Source organism: Phasianus colchicus, chromosome 27 (genome assembly GCF_987193195.1).
Source record: "Phasianus colchicus chromosome 27, bPhaCol1.hap1.1, whole genome shotgun sequence".
Lineage (NCBI taxonomy): Eukaryota > Metazoa > Chordata > Aves > Galliformes > Phasianidae > Phasianus > Phasianus colchicus.
In genome coordinates this window covers 2,848,525-2,871,243 of record NC_143462.1, presented here as the reverse complement: position 1 = coordinate 2,871,243, position 22,719 = coordinate 2,848,525, and the positions used below count along the sequence as shown (strand labels likewise).

Below are 22,719 nucleotides of genomic sequence, written 5' to 3'. Positions count from 1 at the left end.
ATACTCACATCTCAGCTCAGCCAAGCAGCGGTGAGGAATTCACACCTTGCAGATGAGCTGCAGGTGAGGACCCAGCTGGGATCCGTGCAGCAGAGGTCGTTGCACTGTTTTCTTTCCAATCCTTTGAGGCTTTTTCCTCCCTGTTAGCAAGGACCCACACCCCACCATTGAGCCTTGGCTGTGCAGCTCCGGGGGGCTCTCTGGAGCAGCTGGCACTGGGAATTGTCCCCATAGGGTTCTTGCATCCATGTCCTGCAAGCAGCCTCCATGGCAGCATCCCTGCCTGGCACCCACCACCCTGCTGCAGAACGAGGGGTGTTGAGCATCGGTGTGCATCCAAAGCCAGCAGAGAAGACAGCTCCCATCCACCCAGCAGCAGTCCTAACGGCAGGAAAAGGATCCTACGCTTTCACTTTAGCTTTCTCCGCTCAGTGAACCGTTTGTTTCTCTGAAGACAAAGAGGAAAGGAAAAACATTCATCCGTTATTCAATCCCTGCGATTCGCTTCTGGCTGTCAACGTGTCGGCACAAAACCATGCTGGAGAAGGTGAAGGAAGGATGTTTATTTCTGGTTGAAGACTGATTACATCACTAGCGTGGATTAATGTAATAGAATATTGTTATAGTCTCGGAAGAAACCTAAGAATAAATATGAAAAAGTAAAATAGTTCCTTTCCTCTGTCTGTGGCGATGAGTGATGAGTAAGCGTCGTATTTACAGGATAGTTATCATTCTCTAAACTCTGTGCTGAATAAATATTATCTTGAAAGGGTAAAAAAATCCATTGAAATATTTTTAACTCACCACAAAATTAAAAAAAAAAAAATTAATAATAATAATAATTAATAATAATATCCGTGTATCTGTCCAAAGCGAGGGTTAATTACGTGTCAGTCATCCACTGCATGGGGTCAGTGTCCAGGATAGCAGCCTTCCTCCCTGCAGGTGAGGTCTCAGTGCTTTTCCTCGCTCCAATCCCATGCACTGCTACTGATTCTTCAGGCTGCAACACAGAAATGGAGCAGGGTCACACTCAGCCCTGGTGTTCCTGGGCTCTGCTGGGTTTCCCTTGGCTGAGTTTTTAATGGGAGCAATGAGAATGGCTCAGTTTGTAAAAAATATATATATATAACTTTAAGCATAGAGATGGGTTTTGTGAAAGGGAAAAGGCTGCTCTGCTTGGATCCTCAGTTTAAATGGATGAGATCAGCATCACCTGCAAACACAGCAGGATGCAGCTTTGGCCAATGAGGAGTTCCTCCTTGGTTGATATCAGACTGATAGATCAGAAATCAACTGTTGATGCTTGGCATTAAAATAATTCATCTGCACACCCGGCACCACAAAACCAAGTCGTACCATTCTGGGGCTTTCAAATTATGATCAAAACAGCAGATATCAGAGATACCTTGATTTCCCCTTACTTTAAAGGGAAGGGAGACAATTTAATCCTGTAATGAGAGAAAGTATTACTTGCTGCTCTTCATAGGCAGTGTAATTATTCAGCTGATCTCTGGAACCACTGAAATAATGACAAATTAGAATGCCTTTCAGTTCCATCTACCTTTTAGAGCTATTCATCTTCTGGAGTTATTATCACTCCAAAGGCTTCTTTATATTTTAGGCAGTGGCCTCCATACATCACAGAAAACACACAGAAAATGTTTCTGCTGCCAATAAAAGTTGCCATCAGCCACAACAGGCAGCAAATATTTGTTTATGCTTTCTGAAATAGATTGACTAAGATACGGGAATGCAATCATAGTGAAGAGTGACATTTGTCCAGGCATGATATTTACAATATTTTGATTAGCTGCGATGGCTGAACAGCCAAGCAGCTTATGTTAATAAATGCCCCGTTCCAATTAGACATCTGTGTTCTGAATCAGGATTAAAGAAAAGGAAAGGAGCCTTCGGTGGCACGAAGCCTGCTGTCATGGCTCCTGAGCTGCCCATCTATCTTTTAGGCTTTGCAGGAAGGGCTGGGAGGGAACAGTTTACATCAAACCACAAAGAATGGAGAATTCTGTTGCTTTCGGCCCATTCCAAGGCCAGCACGTGGTTTTCTCCCAAGGTTTTGGATATGACATGAACTCGTTTTGCAGCTCCTCACAACCCCATCTCTTGGTTGCCACCAATCCCCATAGAAACAGAGTGCTGGCTGCGGCCAGCTGAGCTGAGCATTGCTGGGTTTGGGGAAAGGAGGATGGGAGAAGGGCAGATTAAAAGAAAAAAAAAAACCAACACATCTATTTCTGGAAAGTAAGTCAAACAATGACTCAATCACCGCTGCACAGTTCATAAATCCCTAATTAAAGGTTTGGAGCTCCTCCCTGCTGCAGATGTTTCAGAGTTCCAGCTCCAGTGCCTGCACAGCATGCCCAAGCATGGCAGCACCCATCGGACTGCAGCTCCCAGCAGCACAGGGCAGATGATTCTGTGATGATTCTGTGATGATGGGGAGCTTGAAAGAAACCTTCTCCATCTGGCTGGAGAGGCAGATCCCTCACTTTGCTAAGAGGTATTTTTAAAAGATGCATTTTTGCTTCGTTTTCAAGCACCTGCATCCCGGAGGAAAAGTGGAAACTCATCACCTTGCTCTGTAAATTCATTGAGCAGAGGGATAAGGACAAGTTCAATGCCAGCTGCCTCCTCCTATGTTTTTATTCAACACCACAACATCAGCTAAGACATTTCCAGCTACTTTTCCCCCAGCACTGCATGGAGATGCACAGGAAGGGCTGAGCCCCACATCCCACAGAGCACCACCTGAAAGCAGCTGTGTGTTGGGTTATTTAAAAGCAGCTCCAGCAATGGCCTGGATGCACGGTGCCCTCTGGAGAGCTTTGGAGCTATAATAAGTACCTGCTCCTCATCTCAGTCCTCTCTGCCAAAGCAGCTTTTCAGAGAACTCATCTCCCTGGTACATGACGGGTGCTCCCAGCTTCCAGCCTGCAATCACCATTTTGCCTGTCCCGAGCTAAACCTCTTCCTTTACAACTCCTTTTTTTTACGATATTAAGTATGACAAGCTACATAAAATGTTTTGTTGCCTTGGCAACTGCAATGCATTCGCTTCAATGTGGGTTATGAGGAAGAGGACAGCCTTGATGCTAACCCACAGTAACGAGAACGGCAGAAACCAGTGGGCAAAATGCTGGACCAGGCATTGAGGGGAAGAGCCCCCACCACTCATTCTGCTTCCCTGTGCCCATATAGAGGACAACGAAGCTATAGAAATGCCTTTAAACAAAGAGAGAGCAAAATCTGGTTATGTATTAATTATAGGGTGGGAAGAGCTTTTGTTTTGCACGAACCCAAGCTGCTGAGCCATTGTCTCCCATTCTTCTGCACTTCCCTACAGTTGTGCAGTGCTCGGATCCTTGGGCTCAAAGATGATTGTGTAAGAATGAACAATGGACAGAGGAAATGGAATAATCGGAGCAATTTCCCATAGAAATTGGACAGACGAATGTCTCTAATTGGCATTCCATTATTACATTTGTAACACACTTTCTTACGAATTCATTACTTTGTTTTTCTTTGTACTGAATGCCCACGAAAATCTCTGGGGACGAGATTTAAATCATTAGCAATGAGTGATAAGAAGCTAAATTTGGAACGACAGATAAGAATATTAATTTGTAAAAGGAAGAGGTCCTTGGAAGAATGGTGGAAGTCCTGCAGCCTTGGAGCTGCTCCTGTGCTCCTCCTGCCCCAACTTTTGCTTCCAGCCAAGGACAACAACCCAATTCTTCCTGCCCCAACTTTTGCTTCCAGCCAAGGACAACAACCCAATTCTTCCTGCCCCAACTTTTGCTTCCAGCCAAGGACAACAACCCAATTCTCTGCTGCAAACATGTAAGGCTCCAAATTGAGCCAAAGGAAAAGGATGAAGCAAAGTGCCTTTGAAGTTTCTGTCAGTTGGAAAGAAGCTTTTGGAAAAGCAACAGATGAAAAAGGAATCCTCTTTCTGCAGGAATCGTGTAAGGGCTGGAGATGGGACTCTGCTAACTGCAGGAGATTGGGAAACAAAGCAGGAGATGTGAGCACCAAACAGGGAACACCAGGCACTCACTCACTCCGTGCTGAACAAAAGGAGTACATCTTTTCTGCACATCACTATTTCCTGTCCGTGAGGCTGCTTTGATTTGAAACAAACTCCTTTTTCCTTTGCAATAACAACAGCAGCAATGACAGCGATAATAACACAAACACTGAAAGCCTGGCAGGGGAAGGATAAATTACAGCTCCGTGCCTCAGCAGCACATTGCAGCTGCTCCCACCTCGTGTTTCCAACAGGACAAGCTGTCAGCTCTGCTCTCCAGCAATGGCACTGACACTGATCCATCAGCACTGTCCCCGTGTGTAGCCCAGAGCTGCATTGCACGCACCAAGGAGCAGGGAGATGAGGTGGGGGCTGCCTGGGGCTCCCCATTCCCTGCACTACAGGCACCCGACAGCTGCCTCCCACATCCCTCCCACATCCCACCCACCCGTGGCATGGAGCAGGAGGTTCATCACCACTTCCTCCCACTAATGGAGATATAAATCCAGGAAGGGTAATATTTGGAATAAAGAGGACAGAGCTGAAGCGAATAGCAAAGAGAATCTTTGAAGGTCTAGCATCAGCAAGGGGAAGGCTGCTCTTGTCTTTTGGTGGCTTAAGCAAAAGGAGACATTGGTGCTTACTGCCGGATCATCACTTGAACCACCCTTAAAGCTGCTTCAGGTACTTCAGTAACGAATGACATCTTTATGTCCTTCCTCTAATCTGGGCAGCCCTTGGTCCTCCAGCCTGAAACAGTTCCCAAAGCTCACATGTAAGTGTATTAAGAGAGATTAGTTCATTAATCTACTCCTTGGTACCGTGTCTCTTTATCATTTCATTTTAATAATTTGCACTAATTGACAGAGCAGATTCCCTCCTAAACTCAGGAACTTGGGCAGGACATTTGCTGTAAATCACAGCACATTTTCAATTGAAAACACCTGATCCTATCCACCCCCCAGTGCCTCTGCTGGGGCTCAGCACACCAAAGGTGCTCCCAGCACAATGTGACCACGGGTACCCAGAGCACCCCAACGCATACACACAGCACCATCAGCCCTCAGCAAGAAGCACGAGGCATTGCTTCCTAGAGTCAGAGAGAGTGGTGAGGTGCTGGAACAGCTGCCCAGAGAGGCTGTGGATGCCCCGTCCATCCCTGGAGGTGTTCAAGGCCAGGTTGGATGGGGCCCTGGGCAGCCTGGGCTGCTCTGAAATGTGGAGGTTGGTGGCCCTGCGTGTGGCAGGGGGTTGGAAATTCGTGATCCTTGAGGTCCCTTCCAACCCTGGCCATTCTGTGATTCTGTGCCTCATCACCCCAGCAGGCACAGATGGGCAGAGGACCCCCGGAACACGGTGGTACCCACTTGGTCTGATGCTTGGAGCCCTTCAGGTGCGCGTGGTACTGCTCTATGGAGTTCAGTGTGACGTTGCAGATGTTGCACGTGTAGCTGCGCTTCAGGCCTGCAAAGAGAAGCCAGGTTTGTTAGCTGTGTACCCACCGAGCTTGTTGGTGCAGGCTGAGGGCTGTGCAAGGAGAAAAAGCATCTCTGTGCTGTAGGAAACGGCCTCTGCCTGTGCCACACACTGCTCAGAGTCAATGCAGCAGGCAGAGGGTGCCAACAGCTGCAGAACCAGAGAAAGGAAAGCGTACCATTTGCCACTCACAAGCTTCTAATTAATCAGAAAGCACTCAGATCTCCCAGCTTTATAGACTTTTCTCCTTACAGTAACCTCTCTATGTACTTTTCCAGTCCGGGTTATCCAAGCACTGCTGAAGTCTAAAGGAATATTTGCAAAGAATCACACAGGGCTCAGAGGCAGCTGCCCAGGGACACCGCGGTCCCCTCAGCCATCCCATGGCTCTCACAGAGCATCATTCTGCTCAGAATAATGAGCACTGAGGCCCCCAGCTATTCCCTTGCTTTCTGCTGCACGGATTGGGGCCACATTCAGAGGCTGCAACCACTTGGGAGCTTTTTTCCAACAGCATCAACGCATCCGTTCAGCTGAGGTCCCTTCCATGGCAGGGAATGGAGCAGCTCTGCATGCAGCCCTGCGTGCCGTGCCAGAACGAAGGGCCAGAACAAAAGCAATTGCTGGTTTCTATAAACGGAGCAAACTTGGCAACAAGGCACAGAGGGTCGGTACAACTCGTGGGAAAGGCTGAGGCTCTCCTCTCTGCAGTTTGTACCATTTAACTTTGTCGTTCTTTCACCTTGGGAAAGGAATACAGCGGTTGCAAAGAGGATTGGTACAGAAACAAGCACTCCTGTGCCTCACCTAACATGTTTGCACTGCAAAGACAGAGTGGCTGAATGTGCATTAAACACCCGTTTCCCTCCTGGACATCCTTGGAACAGAAAGATGGCAATCAGAGCTTCTGACTGCTGCTATGCAGGGCGAGGCTTCACATAAATTAAGCACATAAAGGCAGACCTAAGTGTTCCCAATCCCCGATTCTGTTGTTTCCCTTAATAGTCTGCATGTAAGAGACCCATTTCTGCTCTCCTCCTCTCTTTTGTATTTAACATCCCAAGAATTCCCTGGGCATCATGGGCGGTATTAGCATTGCTGCATTAAACACACATCGGCATTACAGTAAACCATTGATGCTCAAATAATTCTGTCTTGTTCTCTTAGAAAAAAAAAAAAAGAAAAAAAAAGGGAATTTTAAATTCCAGTGTCAGGTTTTTGCTTCGCACTGATTCACTTCCATGAGGACCCAAACAGAGTATTTCAAGCTTAATTAAAGGGCTCAACGTGAAAACACAGAGGTGTGGGATTCCTACCACAGGCTGCAGTGCTCTGTAAGAACAATTTTAATGCACCTTGCAACCATCCTGTTGGTTTCCCACGGTGTTATTCCTGCACTGATCCCAAACAGAGGAGGCCGTTAGGAAATTCTGTCCTGTCCATATGCACATTTACTTTGGTGCCCTCGTGGCACATCAGCATTCCCTCCCCTGAATCATGACACGCGTTCATGTAAAATTGAATGCACTCATATCCATTCAATAAAATATTAAAGAGTGGAGTCGTTAATGTCATTCTGCATAAAATGCATTAAAACACATTCCAGGAGAGCTCTTGTTCAATCACATTTTACCAACCAAAATTGACAGCACGGAATGAGAAGTATTTAGAAGGCATATGAGGAAATTATGAGCCAGGAAGGAAAATTCAACTCCTTTGCAAGATAGCATCCACACCTGTGGCAATTCATCCGTGCACAGAGAATGCAAAGGCTGTGGGTGATGGCATCCCATGCTGCTACTGATTCTGCCCTACTGCTGAGCTGCACCCAACCCCACGCTGTCACCTCTGCTGCTCACCCCAAGCAGCCCTCAGGCAAACACCCAGAGCCCTGGGACGGAGCACTGATGGAAGCTGAACCTCATACAGATGGGAGAAACGGTGCTGTGACTGAGGCTCCTTTCTCTCCTCCCCTTTCCCGTTTCAAAACAAGACTTCAAAACTGCAGGATGAGCACCCAGCAAGAAGAACCAATGCTTTTGTTTCCTATAAATATCAGTTGTCCAAAAATATCTCTCTATTCTTATTTCTCGAATACGCATTCGTATTTATCAATAAATATTTTATTACAGCCATTATCAAAACATCAAAGGCTGCTGAAACGTTGTGCACTGACTGACACTGCTCATCCCGGGCTTACATAACGCATCAAATGTTCATCTCCCACAGCAGACAAAATAGAATTAATATTTCAGTTGCGATGGGAAAGCTGGGGATACATGGAGAGGAAATGAGTTTGCATTCTAACCAACACTGAGGCTGCAAAACGAGCAGGGGGAGCAGACAGAATGCGGTCGTGACCCGGCCCTGCATTGCAGGACACCTGCAGCACAGCCCGGCTGCCTTGCAGCATCCCTGAACATTGCTCTGGGAGCAACCCACAGCCCCATCTGCCATACAGAGCAGTTTGGAAGCACAGATCCTGGGCAGAACGCTGCCCTGTGATTGAGGGAGGACTAAGCGGGAGCCCAACCATTCGTTTGCGTCACCGTGGGTTTGTTTACAGATAATGACATCCCCCACCACTCCCAACCTTGGCACTTCCACGTCCCTGCGTATTTCCACACGGTGACTCAGCCCAATGAATCATTTAGGATGTTTGAATCACCCCGGGCAGCACCGGAGGGTTGGGGTAACAGAGCAATGCACAGCACACTGCGCGGCCATCGGCACTTCAAGGAAAATTATTTCATTTTCGCAAGGGGGAAAAAAAAAAAAGAAAAGTTTCCTTATAACATTAACCCAAGGTGGGCAAACCAGGCTTCTCCCATGCGGCGGTGCTGAAAATCAAACCTGCACTTTGTGCTCAAGCCCATTGCAGTCACACACACTGCCTGCATGCTGGATTGTAATTGGAGACCGCGGAGAACGCTCTTTCAGGAGGCCCTTCCCTCTCCTCCCGTAATTACATCTCTATAATAAAAAGCAGCTTTGGGGATGAGGCCACATCCTCACGTGGCTCAAAGCAACGCATCCCATCTGGGTTGCACCCCACGGTGCCACGGGAGCCTTATGCAGCCCCATGCAGCTCCACGCAGCCCCACGCAGCTCCATGCAGCCCCACGCAGCTTCATGCAGCTCCATGCAGCCCCACGCAGCCCCACACAGCTCCACGCAGCCCCACGCAGCTCCACGCAGCCCCACGCAGCTCCATGCAGCCCCACGCAGCTCCACGCAGCTCCATACAGCCCCATGCAGCTCCATGCAGCCCCACGCAGCCCCATGCAGCTCCATTCAGCCCCATGCAGCCCCACGCAGCTCCATGCAGCCCCACGCAGCCCCACGCAGCTCCATGCAGCCCCACACAGCCCCATGCAGCCGCATGCAGCTCCACGCAGCCCCATGCAGCCCCACGCAGCCGCATGCAGCTCCACGCAGCCGCATGCAGCTCCACGCAGCCCCATGCAACCCCACGCAGCCCCACGCTCTCACCTCGCAGCTCGCCCAGGTCCAACGTCTTCCCCAGCTGTTCCAGCAGCTCAGCCCTGGCCGCGTTCTTCTTGTGCTTCTTGCCATCATAATGCTGCTGGGCCATGACGGGGTTGTTGAACCACGCAGCACACAGCTGGCAGTAACGATCCGAATCCCTGCGTGGCTGCTGTGGGGATGCTGCTGGAGGCCGATCTGCACGGGGCTGCTTCAGTGAGCCCAGGGTCTCTGGCAGGAGGAAAAACGTGAGCATCAATGCTGTGCTGCACCAGGCTGCCAGAGCCCAAAGCAGAGCTGTGTTGGGCACGGAGAGCAATGAGCAGCAGTTATTTCACAGAATGGTCTGGGCTGGAAACACAGCAATGCCATCAGCTGCTCGGGATAGAGAGACAGATTTATAACCATCTCAGCATTATTACTTTTCAACGTGTTTGGTCTTGGAAAGAATAGGAAAAGCTGTCACAATTTTTAGTGTCACGGGTGAAAAAACTGCTCAGTAGTCATTCTGCTCACTCAAATGTTGCATTATGGGTTGACGAGTGCAGCAGCCACGACCTTAATTTGGTCCCATTTCCCTTCGGATTCATACGAGGCCGTCTGGGGTCACAAACGTGACCTAAATAACTCCAAGAGAATGAAGGGTGATGGGTCCTCACACCGTGAAGTCATTGGTTTCCAATGGCCTTGCTTGCCATGGGTTTCCTGCTAAATACAACATAAATCACAAAGCCTTGGAAAAGCAGGACAATAGAACGTAGATAACACTGGGATGCAAAAACGCACAGCTGGTAATTAATTATCACACCTCATTCAAAAATGCCTTCTTTTTGGTACCAAGTTCTTTCCAGATGAGATGTCCGATATGCACACAATACACCACGGTCACTCCGTGCTGAGAAGGGGCAACTTGAAGGCTGTGAGCACAGCATTCACTGCCTGCGTGGTTCCAGAGAATTCACATTGCTGCAAATCTTCTGCTGACCTGCCCGGAATGCACATCTATTAACTTTCCTGAAAGAAATCGTATCTTCCATCTAATGTTACTTACAACCTTATCTATTTCCAGGGCTTTATGAGTTCCCAATTGTCCTGATGACAGCTGCTGGGGTGTCGGATGCTCAGTGCCCGCAGTGCTGCTGGTGCTCTGCTTTGGAGGAGAATTTTCTCACCTCAGCCATCGTGCCCTGCCATGCACCCAGCGCTGGCAAAATGAACTCATTGGGGTGTTTGTTAATAAGACGACTGCCGTAATTGACTCCTGCTGATGATGTTTGTTCTTCTCTTCGTTTTACCATCCAGCCAACCGCCCGCTCGCTGCCTTTGGATTTATTTCACCCCCCCAAGAGGATTCCCATCACATGGCCTCCGTGTAACTCTGCACTGCACCAGGTTTCCATGCTCCACTGCTGCCTTTGGAGCGTTGCAACAGCGGTCGAAATGCAGCCTCAGAGCGATGTGCTCTCAGTGCTGCTTCCAGCCCCGGGCCCTGAAGTTAAATCTGATGGATCCTTTGCTCAGCTTTCTCCATTTGTATGTTAGCTGCTGCCAGAGGGGAACCAAGGAGGCTTAACTCTGCAAAACTGGTGGTGTCTGCAGGAGTTACATCTCCTGCTCCTTAAGGAGACCCGAAAGCAGCATCTCTGCTGCAGGGCTGAGCAGTGCCCCCACCTGCAGCCCCCAGCTCAGCACCCCAACCCACCCGGTGCCTGGGGTCTCCTCTCAGCACCCACAGCACAAAGCATTTCCTCGAGGCCAGTTTACAGCCCTAAGGCGTGCTGAACCCATCCTGACAGCCAACAGAAACACCCCGCGTGTTCCAAATCCTCCTGCAAACAAACAGATGAAAGCTGACTTCCCACAAAAGTGGATTTATCATTCTGATCTCTGGTACGTAACAAGAACAGAACAGGAAACATCACCATTCCCCGAGCTGCAACACGAACATTAATAATAAACACTCCCAAGACGTTAAAAATGTTGCTCTGTCCTAAAACACAGACATAAAAGCTGTGAGTTTGACTATTCCAAGTATTTCGAATGCTAAACAGCTCACGACACTCTGCCTTCTATTCCCCTGTGCTGTGGGAGGGAGGCGAGAAGCCTTGCTTTGCTGCATGAGGCAAAATGCAAAGTTAGAAACACTTAGCACTCTGCTGATGAACTCGTGGCTGACTTTTTTTTTTTTTTTTTTTTTTTTGCTTGTACAGTTTTTTATTCATAGTTGTGCCTAAATGGTGCCCAACCTGTCATCGCTGCTGCTCTCCAAGAACTAAAGGAGGAGAGAGCAGCTGAGCCCCAGCTGAGGGCACTGCATGCCCTGTGTGTGGAGCAATGAAGGCAGCAGCTCTTTCCCCCCCCTCCCAGCCTCTATAACTCATCCTGGTGCCTGGATTCAAGCTGTCGGTGTTGGACATGAGTGCAGAAATTCATTGGAAATAGCAGTGACACAAAGCCTCTGAGGGCTACAACTTCCTACAGGAGAAGCAACAGAAAATCATCACCAATGTTCCCCTGTAGTGATCAGACACTGCTTTCCCCTTGTGAGAGCCCTTATTGCTAGGGCCCTCCTCCCTCTTCTGCAAGCACCAGCAGAGAAATTGGAGATCTGTGTTTCATCAGGATGATAAAATAGACAGGGAAGGTGTAGCCCCGTAAAGAGGCTGAGAATAAATCTAATTTTCTATGAGACTGATGAGACAAAAAAGCAGAATATTAAAGAGGGATTTGCTCAGCAGCAGACTGCAGCCGTCAGTGCGTACCCAGCATCTGCAGAGCTGCAGATCCAGCAGGAGGAACTGCCAGCATCAGGGCTGGGATTGAGCCCCTGCAGGTGTCTGCTGGGAACCTGGGGGTCCCCACTGCCTCCAGGAACTGGGAATGGAAATCCAGCCAGAGCAATTCTGCAAATGTTTCGCTTTTGTTGAGCGCGTTACTTATTTTTCAGTGCATTTTCTTTACTGGAAAACACTGCTCCTGAAAGAGCTCCTGAAATTCAGCCTGAATTTCCCTGCAGCTCCAACTGCATTCATTAGTCTTCATTTTGTCCCCTCGACTCATTCCATTGCCACACACCACAGAGACATCCGTGTGGATGAGATAACTTCCAGAAACGTGCACAGAATTTCACAAATCCACCCCCTCCCTTTACAATCAGACCCCCCCCCCCCATGAAGCAAGCAGTCAATTCAAACCTCTCCAGCAATGCTGGGTAGCAGTGTACATGTCTGTGTATAAACCAGGCGCTGCCATCTGGAGATGGTTTCCCATTTTGGTGCACTCAGCACCCCCAGGATGGAGCAGGATGTGTTCCATTGGGAAAGCATTGTGTCCAATGGGCACATTCCTGAGAATGGCTGGAGAGCAAGAAGTGCTTATTAGTGTATTCCTGCATCCCAGCTTCATCAGATCAAGTGTATGGAAGGCTCAATGAGTCCTTGAGTTATTCCTTCCCAGTGATTACTGCAGCTGAAGAGCCCATTACTTACAGAGCATGTGGTGCAGCTCACTTATTGCCTCTGTGAGGCTGATTCAGATGATTGGAAAATTAAATGGAAACACAATGCGAAGCTGCAGCTCTCAGAAGCCTGGGGACAGGAGGACTTGCTGCTCTTCTGACCATTCACCCATCCACACATTTCTCTGCCTTCGCTCTCTGCAACCTGGGACCCCCCACTGCAGACCTGCGGGCCCAAGAAACAACACAGCTCCCAGGAGCAGCACAACTGCCCTTAATGAGCCTTCCCAGAGTGCCCTCATTAGTGGGAAGCAGCAATTCACCTACTGGCACAGCCTCTGCATCCCCCAGGGAAAGGCCATAGCTTCCCCTCAAGGCAATCGTGACAAAGGACAAATGATGCTTTCTGCATCAGCACCATCAGTCTGCAAAGTTAAAAACAACAACAACAACAACAAAAGCACACAGACAGATAATTAAAAAAATCACAATTTCTGGGATTTCTGCACACCTCATTAGGCAGGATGTTGCCCCATCCCTGGAGGTGTTCAAGGCCAGATTAGATGGGGCCCTGGGCAGCCTGGTGTGGCATTAGGTGGGAAGGTTGGTGGCCCTGCATGTGGCAGGGGGGGTTGGAGATTCGTGATCCTTGAGGTCCCTTCCAACCCTGGCCATTCTGTGATTCTGTGATGCTCATATCCTGCTCAAAGTGTCACCGATAGCAGCAACGAAGCACAGAGCTCAGTGTGTGGGACAGCACGGCGATCCCAGCACAGCTCCTGCTCTGTGTGCTGCTCTTATGGTCACACTCTGGCACAGCCAGGTTATCTGATTGCAATGTTTGACTTTTAAAATGTGAAAGTTAATAGGCTCCCATCATTGGAACCACCGCCGAGGAAAGCGTGAATACCCATCCGGGCGAAAATCAAAAGGTGATCGATCCAAAACATTTTTAAAGACTGCATTTCCCTCTGAGGTAAAAGCAAATGGGATTCTGCTCCGTGCAGTAACGGGAAAGGTTTATTACACGCATTAGCTAAGCTGTCAAATAACTTCTGATAGTTACGGTGAGGTTCAGCCACTGCCCGGCGGAGCTGCTGCCTTCCAGGGAGCAATTCATGAACACACAGATGGGCATCTGGCAGGAGGCAGCACCCATGAGCATCCATCTGCCCGAGCCCAGCACACAGAGCAGCGATGTTCCCCCCCCCCCCCCAACCCCCACCTACCTGTGGCTTTCAGCGCCGGCGGCTCACCTAGCAACAGCTTTAACCTTTTGGCATGGATTTTCCCTTGGTAATGCGATTCAGCCACCACTGCTGAGGTAAAAGACATGTTACATAGCGTGCAGCATTTGTTCTTATCCACCGAGTCGCCGTCGCTGCCCTGCAAGGAGATGGAAAACACAAGAAAGAGGTGCATCATCCCCAGGAAGGAGGAGGAGGACCTGAGTTATGTCAGCTCCGTGCTTCCCATGGCTCCCTCCACCCACACAGACTCAATCCCATCCAGCTTGATGGCCTCCATCTCCATTTCACATCAATTCCACGGGCAGCTGGTAAATGCCTTCCGCGATTTGCCCAAATGAAGAGATAGAAGATGAGCCAGGCACTGTGGTTGGCCCAGTGCTGGACAGCCAGCAATGCTCTCAAGCATGGGTTCCCTTTGGCAACCACACAACAGCACCCAAACTGCAGTGACACAGAGCCCCTATGCTCTATGAAGCTATTCCACAGCTATGGAATGGGACAGAGGCATTGAGTGAGGACAGCAAGCTCAGAGCTGAACCTGCAGCCTAACCCAGCCCATAATCACGGTCATCCTTCCCTAAGAAAGAAGCATAATTAGAAGGAGGACTGATTTTCATCGCTTTTTTTGTTATTAACTATAAATCAACTTAAACCATAGGGAGAAATCTCAAGAGGTGATAAGTACTGTTCTGTGTGCAATTTGCAGCTCTTTTAAGCAGGATTCTCTCAAGATATTTTACGTCTTCAAAGAGAAATCACTTGAAAGTTAAGAGCAGAGTGAAAAAAAAAATTCCCAGCCTCTATTGATCATCAGCAGTGGTAACATATACAGAGCCTCCAACAGAGACCGTTTGAAAACCTGATACACTTCAGTGTGTAGCAATAGGTTCTCTCCTCTTGTTCTGCTCTTTGGCAACGATTTTCTCTTTCCAATCCAATTTCACAGATAGGCTACAGTTAAAAAAAAAAAAAAGCTTCAAACAACCCCTGGACCTCTCAGCTTCACGGCTACACCAAAGGATGCTTGTGGGAGAGGATTTGAGAGCATGGGTGGGATCTCACCACCAGACCAGGGATGCTGGGAGCATCCTCAGACACCCACCCCCAACAGCAGTGCAGCATCACTCCCTGCCCTGCCATGCCCTGAAGGGTAATTATGCCTGGGCTCTTTGTCAGCGGCTGTTTTACCTGTAACCAGATGGACTGGGGGGGAGGGGGGAGAAAACTGACCCGGTGTCTTTTGTCACCCCGCTGATTGATGCCTCGCTGATGGGGTTGTGCAGCCAAGCGGTAAAACAACATCACTTGTCAACCAGGGCACAGAGCCCGGCAGCTCCCCATGGCCTTTGTGCTGGGGGGGGGGGGGGGACACAAGCCTGCAGCATCCCTAACCCTGCTCAGCCCAAAACACAGCAAGCAGGCTCCATTTAGTTCCATGCAACCCGCAGCAGCCGCTGCACAAGCTGGTGTGCAAAGGATTTTTCTTCCTACCGACTGCTTCTGTGGCTTTCTCCTGGTAATCCTTCCTCTCTACCCTTTGCAAAGCTGGGGTAACAACTTCCATCAGCCACAGGGCAGCACAGCCCTGGCAATCACTGCTTCCCAGCTCTGACTCTGCTCTGCAGTAGTGCAGGACGGCCCAGCATGCAGGGGCTTTTCTTTGTGACATTACAAACTTCAAAGCAAATCTCGTGCGTCCAACAGAATTAGCTTCAGCTATTCAGCTGCCTGTTAACAGCTGCTAAAAGGCATAATCCTCACACAGGGCCAGGCAGCAGCAGTGCTTTGCTGGATGTTCCCAAAGCAATCCTCAAGAAAAGTATGGATTTTTAATCCGGAGATACAGATCTGCTGTCTGCATTTCTTGGGTTTTACTGAGAAGAAAAAGATTATCCAAACCCTTGAGATACAGCAGTATGGCACGCAAAGCACTGCAAAGTGTCTTAAATTTGAGTTCATTTTCTGTGCATGAAGAAGGTTCTGCTGTGAAGGTGCTAGCAGGAATGCAGGATATTTTTCTACTCCCCCAAAAAACCAGCAGATAGAACTCTCCACGCCATTGAGAGGCCAGGTAGCAAACACTGAAACTCTCAAAGCCTTTTTCGTGGAGCATCTACAGCTGCAGAAACTTCTCTTTCTTGCTGTGATTCGTGGAAGGAAACCAAAGTATTTCAGTTTTACAGCCTAAAGGAACAACAAAAATGCAGCTCTGCAGCAGTGCAGCTTTTTTTTTTTTTTTTAGTGGCAGAAATGGACTTGGTTTGCAAGGATTCTTTCTAATATTCATTAAAGTCAGCATGTCACAGTTTGACTGATACTGGTAGACATCTGAGCTGGGCAATGCAGCTGCATTCTTTATGCAGTAATGATGTTACTCTGCTGCCTCAGAGATGTCCTAAATATTTCTGTTCCCCCTGCATGCAGAATCTTGGATAAAGCTGATAAGCAACAGGACTGCTTTGCAAACACGGAGCTGTAAACATTGGCAGATTTTCCCTGCTACGTTGTTATGATATTAATAACTTCAGAATGTAGGGCTGGTGTAGCAAATCACCCACTTGGTTCATAAGGACTCAATTCAGCCCCATTAAAGGCTGCCCTTGGCACAATCAGCACTGAATTACCTGACTTCTCGCCGTGCCTTCTTATAAAAGAAATGGGAAGTGGTTCAGCTTCGACTTACTTAAGGTCTATTTGCTTCTGTAGTCACCATCCCAGTGTGCTGAGGTGTGTGTGTGTGTGGGTCCAGGGTTCATTAGATGTAAAGGAGCTCGTTAAAGAATTACGTTCTGAGTCTATATGTGCGTGTCCACTCCATCTTTCACATCCTGCAATTAATCCCTCAATAAAAACAGCACGAGACCCCGTTGTGATGGGGCAGATTGCACCTGCAATTATCCCACGTGCGACAGAAAAGTTGTGCTAAAACTTTAATTACTGCGTGAAGGAGCTTTCAGATCCCTTTGGCAACTCTTGCAGGCTTCTGCCTTTAATTAGAAGATATCTTGCTAAATGTTGATGGCGTGAGGCACAGCCACACGTGGATGCTGTTTGCTGCAAGCTCAGCAGCAGCACTCGTGCAGCCCAGCACATGGGAAAGGATGGATGCAGCAACTCCCCAACCTGCAGCACACCCTGACCTGGCTGCTGCAGGCTGCTCGGTCCTTGTGAAGCTGAATAAATATCAGATATTGGCTGCCAACGTATTCTTTTTCCAATGAAAGAGCATTGAAATAACTAAAAATGCAATTACAGCTGCTGGTGCACATCATATTTCTTGTACAGTTTACTGAGAGTTATTTCCAGTTACTTAGCGTTGTGGCTAATCTAAATGTTACCTCTGGGGACCTGATTATCTGCAGCAGTTACAACAAAATGCACAGAGGCAACGGTTCATGGGAGCAAACAGGGACTGGAGGTATACCCACGTTTTCTGAGCGGAGTTTTTTGGCTGGACAGCCTCCATCGATGGGGTGAAGCATGTAATAGAGGCGAACTTTGCTGGCGTGTTTCCGACTCTGGAAAATAAAAAGGGAAAAAAGGAAGAAATGAGGTTTCAAAAAGCAAACCTGCCGCGTACAAAACCAAACTGCAGGGATGTTTCACGTCCCGTTGAGAAGTGTTTCCAGGTGAAGGGACACCTGCATCTCGCAGAGGTGACACAGAGCTGAACTTAAAGTGGGCTCAGGGCATCTGCTGCCTGCACTCACAGCTCTGTGCTGCCCCTGGATATGGGGAAATAGAAGAGGTGAGAGGAGAGCAACGGTTGTTATCAGCCCATTTCCATTCCAGGAGGGACCGATGAGATCGGGGCCATTTGGCTTCAGGAGGAGATGGGATGGCATCACTAGAGATAGGATGCACGCACGCAGACAGAAGCCCGCAGTTCTTTCACTTCCAACAGAATAAAATACATAAAGGGAATAAAATCTCACTCTAGGAAATAAGCCAACCGATACCTGCCAAAGGTTTGAAAGAAATTTCCCCTGCGGGTAAATTACCAGATAATTGTGCATTATGTGAAACCTCCTGCTCTGCTGGGAAGCAGCTGCTGCTGGCCCCGCATCACCCTGCAGACAACACTGCCAGGACCTGGTCCAGCTGCAGCCACAAAGGGATGCTGGGCTGCTCTGTGTGCACAAGGAGGGGAAAGGTTCTGCAGGAGCAGCACGGGCACCTCCTGAGCAATAACACCATTGGGGAGAGCAGCCTGAAGCCACTAAATGTGTGCATCCATGGCCCAGGCGTGCGAGGCAGCTATTATTATGCAAATGTTTCTCCCAATCTCCATTTCTGATTGCCTCGCGGAACAACGGCCCCGTAATATTATAATTTCAGATCACAGATTTGCAATTTTAAAATATTAAATTATCATTAGCATGTACTGGAACATTCTTCTTCCCGCGGTGTGAACTCGGAGCTAAATTGGCACAGAGGCTAAATTTGAATGCATAAATGTGACTACGCAATAATTTATTATTATTATTTTTTTTTTAATGGAGCAAATCAGTCAAGATAAATAATGACAAATCTCTCTCCCTTACTCCTCTTCCTGCACGCATTTAGGAAATGCTGTTTTACCCTGGCAGAGCTCAGCTCTACGCCTGCTGCTCTGAATGGGGCACAGGAAACCCCAAAAGCTCCACCTCCCGATGATTAGCAGCCCGGATGGCGGTGGCATAATTAAGGGATGACATCAGAAAGGTTTGGAAGCCAAAGGACAGGTGTGTGCTGTCTGGCTGTGTGCAGCTACAGCCGCTGAACTCAGCAGTCGCAAAGTTTTCCTGTGTTTTGTTCTGGGTATAAAACGCTTCTCACTTTATTTATGCATTTGTTCAGATTTAAGAATGCCAAGGAAAAGGAATAACCAATGTTTGGCATCATTGTAAACGACACGCTCCTTATGCAGCCTTATTATCCTACGGTTATAAAAGCAGAGCTTAAAATCATCCCTGGCTTTTACCAGTCAGCAGTGAGTGTCTCATTCCCTCTGAGGAAGCAGAGGTAGCACAGCCCATTTGTCAGCCCGCGTTATCTCTGGCCTTCCCCACATTTACACGTGCATTTATCATTCTAACACCACAGCCAGAGCGAAGCAGTGACCCTTGGTGTGCTGCTCACCAACAGCCCTGCTGGTTTTCTCCTCCCCTCCACAGAGCCACCAAACCCAGACACATAGGGAGGGTGAGCATCGCTAGCAATGCTCCACAACAGCGATGCTCTGCAGCCACAAGATGAGCTGTGTGGGGTTTGCTGGGTTCCAGCCCTGGAGAACAGATGGGAAGAGCAGCGCTGCTGGTCCAGGAGGTGCTCAGCACCCACCCAAGTGCAGGCACCAAAGGAGCATCCGCACACAGGGAACACCAAATTGGGATGGATGGGATCACACAGATCCCATTCTGGTCCCTCTCACGAGCCTTAGAAAAGAAAAAAAAAAAAAAAAAGCAACAACTTTGACACAGACGTAAATTCATGGTCTTCAACAAGAGCACTGCCTTTGAACACGTCTGCTCCTTCATCAATAGGCACCACAACTTCATCTTAAGAGTTTCTGTGCTTCTCAGTGTTCTTTTTGTAGAGCTACAAAGCGTTATGCCAAAGGCATTTTCACTTCAATCCTCTGTCTCCAGTGTCTGCAGACAGCTCCTGTAACGGGGAAGAAGTCTACAGACTACATCAGTACTGCACACCTCAAAAACACCCCTCTGAGTGGGTGGGGGAGCTCCAGAGGAGGCTGTTTTCACACAGCAACTGCAAGCTCATCTATTGTTGGAAGGCTCATCCATAAAATTAGGCAAATGGATCATTTATATCTCTATCAAATCTATTCTAATCCCAAGGACTGCGGCAGAGGCAGCGGCATCCCAGAGATTCAACCTCAACAAATGAAAGGGCAGAGCCCTAAACGATGCTAGGAAATGCAATCTGATTCTGCATAAATCAAGTTTTGCAGCACAGCTCTGTCCTGAGCACACAGCAGGAGCAGACAATGTGGACTCTGTGGGCAGACAACAGCTGAGGACCCGTGGCTGCAGATGAGCCCTGGGACAGAGCAATGATTTCTGCTTTTGCAGCCAGGACAGGGAGGGATGAGAGATGAGAGCTCGGGTTTACAGAGGATTTGCTCACTTGCTGCAGTAACTGAACAGATTTTTGTGCATTTCCCAGCAGCAGTGTCCTTGGGAAGGATCTCAGCAGGTAGGGAGTTTCTGACAGAGACTTTGGCTCTGGGCTGCAGCTCACAGCAGCCCCAGGGTCTGTTCCCACCCAGCACCGCTGACATGAGAAGACCTGACAGCTGCAGGTATTTCACCAGCTTCATCCCAACCACCCCACCAGGTTCAAACTGCTCTGCTGCCTTCCTTGAACTGCAGCTGTTTCTGTTCCACCTCCTCCTGTCCCACAGTTCGTTCATTCCCTGCTCTGCACCCAATGCTCACTGCAGACCCCAGGCACAGACAGGGACAAGAGAAGGAAATGAGAGCAGAAGGAACTGTGAGGGCAGCACTAACGGCTGTGGCATCGCTTCACCTGCAATAAATTCTTCCCCACAAGCTTGCTGGTTGGCTTTTAATCCTTTTAGCGTGCGCTGTTACCTTTTTTTTTTTTGTACGCTGTCTGTTTCTTAATTAAATCATCACAAAACATGCAGTCATACAATTACATCAACTGCATCATCTGTAGGCGCCCTACTTGCGACCTCCTCATAAGAGATGAAGGTCAGCTCCATGCAGAATGCCAACCATTCCCCATGGAGCCCCTCCTGGAGCTGCAATGCCCCCAGGGACCCCTTCCACTGGCCAAGAACCAGCAGTGACAGCACTGGGCATGGGAACAACCCCTTTCTGGTCAACTGGGTTGCAAACAACTGGACCCAGTAAAGCAATAGTCTGGATTTCAAAATCTATTTAACAATCTTTCAAATTTCTACTGGAATGGAACCAACTTCTCCCTCGTTCCGTGATATAACAACATCCTCTGCTTTTTTTTTATTTAAAGAGAGGACAGAAGTATTTTCAGAAATCTCCTTCCTTTTTTTGCTTCCCCTGCCCACACAACAAGCAAACACTATTGTCAGATCCCCGTTGGTCGCAGAGACAAACTCCGTCTGTTATTCCAGACACTGCTGGGTGCCAATGTCCTTTTTTCTCTCTTTGTAATTTTTGCAAAGCCTCATTTATAATTGATGGTCATTTCTATCCACTTCCCCTTCTTCCTCCGTCAGTTAATTTTTTAAAATGTGTCTGTTCATACTTGTGACTTTGTGAGCACACGGAGACGTGTCCGTAATTCCCAATTGCGTGCAACTGAATTTCCACCACCAGGAAATGCTTCTTTACAGCAACAGGTGGAAACGCTGCCAGTTTGGACACTAATCTGCCCACACAAAGACAATGAGCTTGTGAACTATTCGACACCTGCTCAGCATGCATTCTCTACCCATCAAACCCAGAGCACTCCCTGCTCCTGAGCCCCATAGAAGCAGCCTTGCTGGGTGCCACAGGGACCCTCTGTAGGTTGACTGCACTGCCAGCACGCAGCGATGGTCCTGACACCGGGTGGGAAGCAGCACCAGAAGGGTTAACACAACCACAGCATCTCCACATGGTGCTCACCCAGCACCCGGTGCTGAGAGCAGCAAACAGCAGCAGCTCCTGCTCTCATCGCATCCCCACGTGCTTGAAACAAATCACTTTTAAAGCATGTCAGTGCAAATCGCTGCTCTGCCCCCGTGCAGTACGTGGGCAGGCTTTGTCACAACACACAGACAACTGAAGGCTCTGCTTTCAAACACCTGGAACCCAAATCCAAACACGGCTTGTGAGTTTAAAATATTAAAGGAAAGCGGGAATCGATACCTGGTACACAGCAATGCCTCCCTGAGCACCATCAGCACAAAGCAATGTGCCACTGCCTCCAATCCACAGCCACTCTGGCTGTTGGGGGCATCCCTGGGGCTGCTCCATGACCTCTGCCCCATGAGACCCAATCCCCCGTGCATTTGATTTCTCAGCAGTCCAATGAACTTGGGCTGTTTTCAGCCAGAAATGAGACTTGCACAGAGGAGCCATGGAAAAGGAGCCGGGTGAGAAGGCTTTATCTGCGTTGCTGCTATTTAGCAATAGATTTGGACACTGGGAGTGCGTTAAAAATAATGTTTGGCCATTAATGTTGACAACAGCACAGTAACACGGAGCCTCGTAAAGTACCAGCTGAAGCTAAAGAGGTTTCCTGAAGCAGCTCTGAGCGTGCAGAGAAGGCAAGGGGCATCACAGCAGCCCCCTCCCCTGTAATTGCTGACACCAATGCACACCTCCCACGGACACTGCTGGGTCACACACACCTCACTGTGCTTCCCTGGCTGCTGGCACATGGCACAAAGCAGTGCTGAGGCAGCCTGCAGAAGGTCTCTGAGCTCACATACGGGAACAGAACAACACCTACAGCAGCTTTGCATCCAAACGGAGCAAAAATTCTTTCCTTGGTCTCTTTGTAAAGTTGGAGCAGACACTAAAAACTGTGTCATCCAGCACAACAAAGCCAATCCTCTGCATTTGTATGGAAGGACATAGGCACAACGTTGGACACATTCTCTCCTCCTCCAGCCCCTATGAAATCAAAGGTTGCCCTCTACAACACAAACCCAAGGGGCAAACAGCACTGCTAGCACCATTACTGTTCCCCCACCAGCACACAGCCAGCGCCAGTGGGCACCAGCGTGTCTTTTCTGACCCCCCACCCTGGAAATGCCCACACAGCATCCCTATAGGGAGCTCCCACCAGACACAGAACATCCCTGCTCCCTGTGTTCTGCTGCAACATGTATTCCGTTAACAGGAATTCGTGCTCTTAGGTTAATATGTGTTAATATTTCAGATACAGGATTGGCTTTCTGAGCACACACATCTTGCTCCTGAGTGCCAATGGTAAACAATGTTTATTATTCCTCCAGACAAGCCATCATTCTATGCAAAATGTCCCGGAGCAGGACAGACTGGTGG

The 22,719-nt window shown here is 48.7% G+C and overlaps 1 protein-coding gene across 3 annotated transcripts in view; it reads right to left on the bottom strand.

The window, feature by feature from the left end:
* Positions 1-859: 859 nt before the first annotated feature.
* Positions 860-22,719, bottom strand: part of ZMAT4 (zinc finger matrin-type 4) — a 35,531-nt gene continuing 13,671 nt past the window's right edge. Inside the window, exons 1-6 of one of the 3 annotated variants that reach the window (XM_090125495.1) lie at positions 18,262-18,366; positions 17,146-17,235; positions 13,697-13,853; positions 9,017-9,241; positions 5,416-5,512; positions 860-1,003 (exon numbers count right to left, since the gene is read on the bottom strand). In XM_090125495.1, coding sequence (XP_089981621.1) covers positions 988-1,003; positions 5,416-5,512; positions 9,017-9,241; positions 13,697-13,853; positions 17,146-17,235; positions 18,262-18,279 — 603 coding nt within the window. In that variant the 5' untranslated portion in view covers positions 18,280-18,366 and the 3' untranslated portion in view covers positions 860-987. Of the gene's footprint in view, positions 1,004-5,415; positions 5,513-9,016; positions 9,242-12,491; positions 13,606-13,696; positions 13,854-17,145; positions 17,236-18,261; positions 18,367-22,719 lie in introns of those variants that run through there. The other 2 variants (XM_090125492.1, XM_090125494.1) reach the window with 2 other exon arrangements.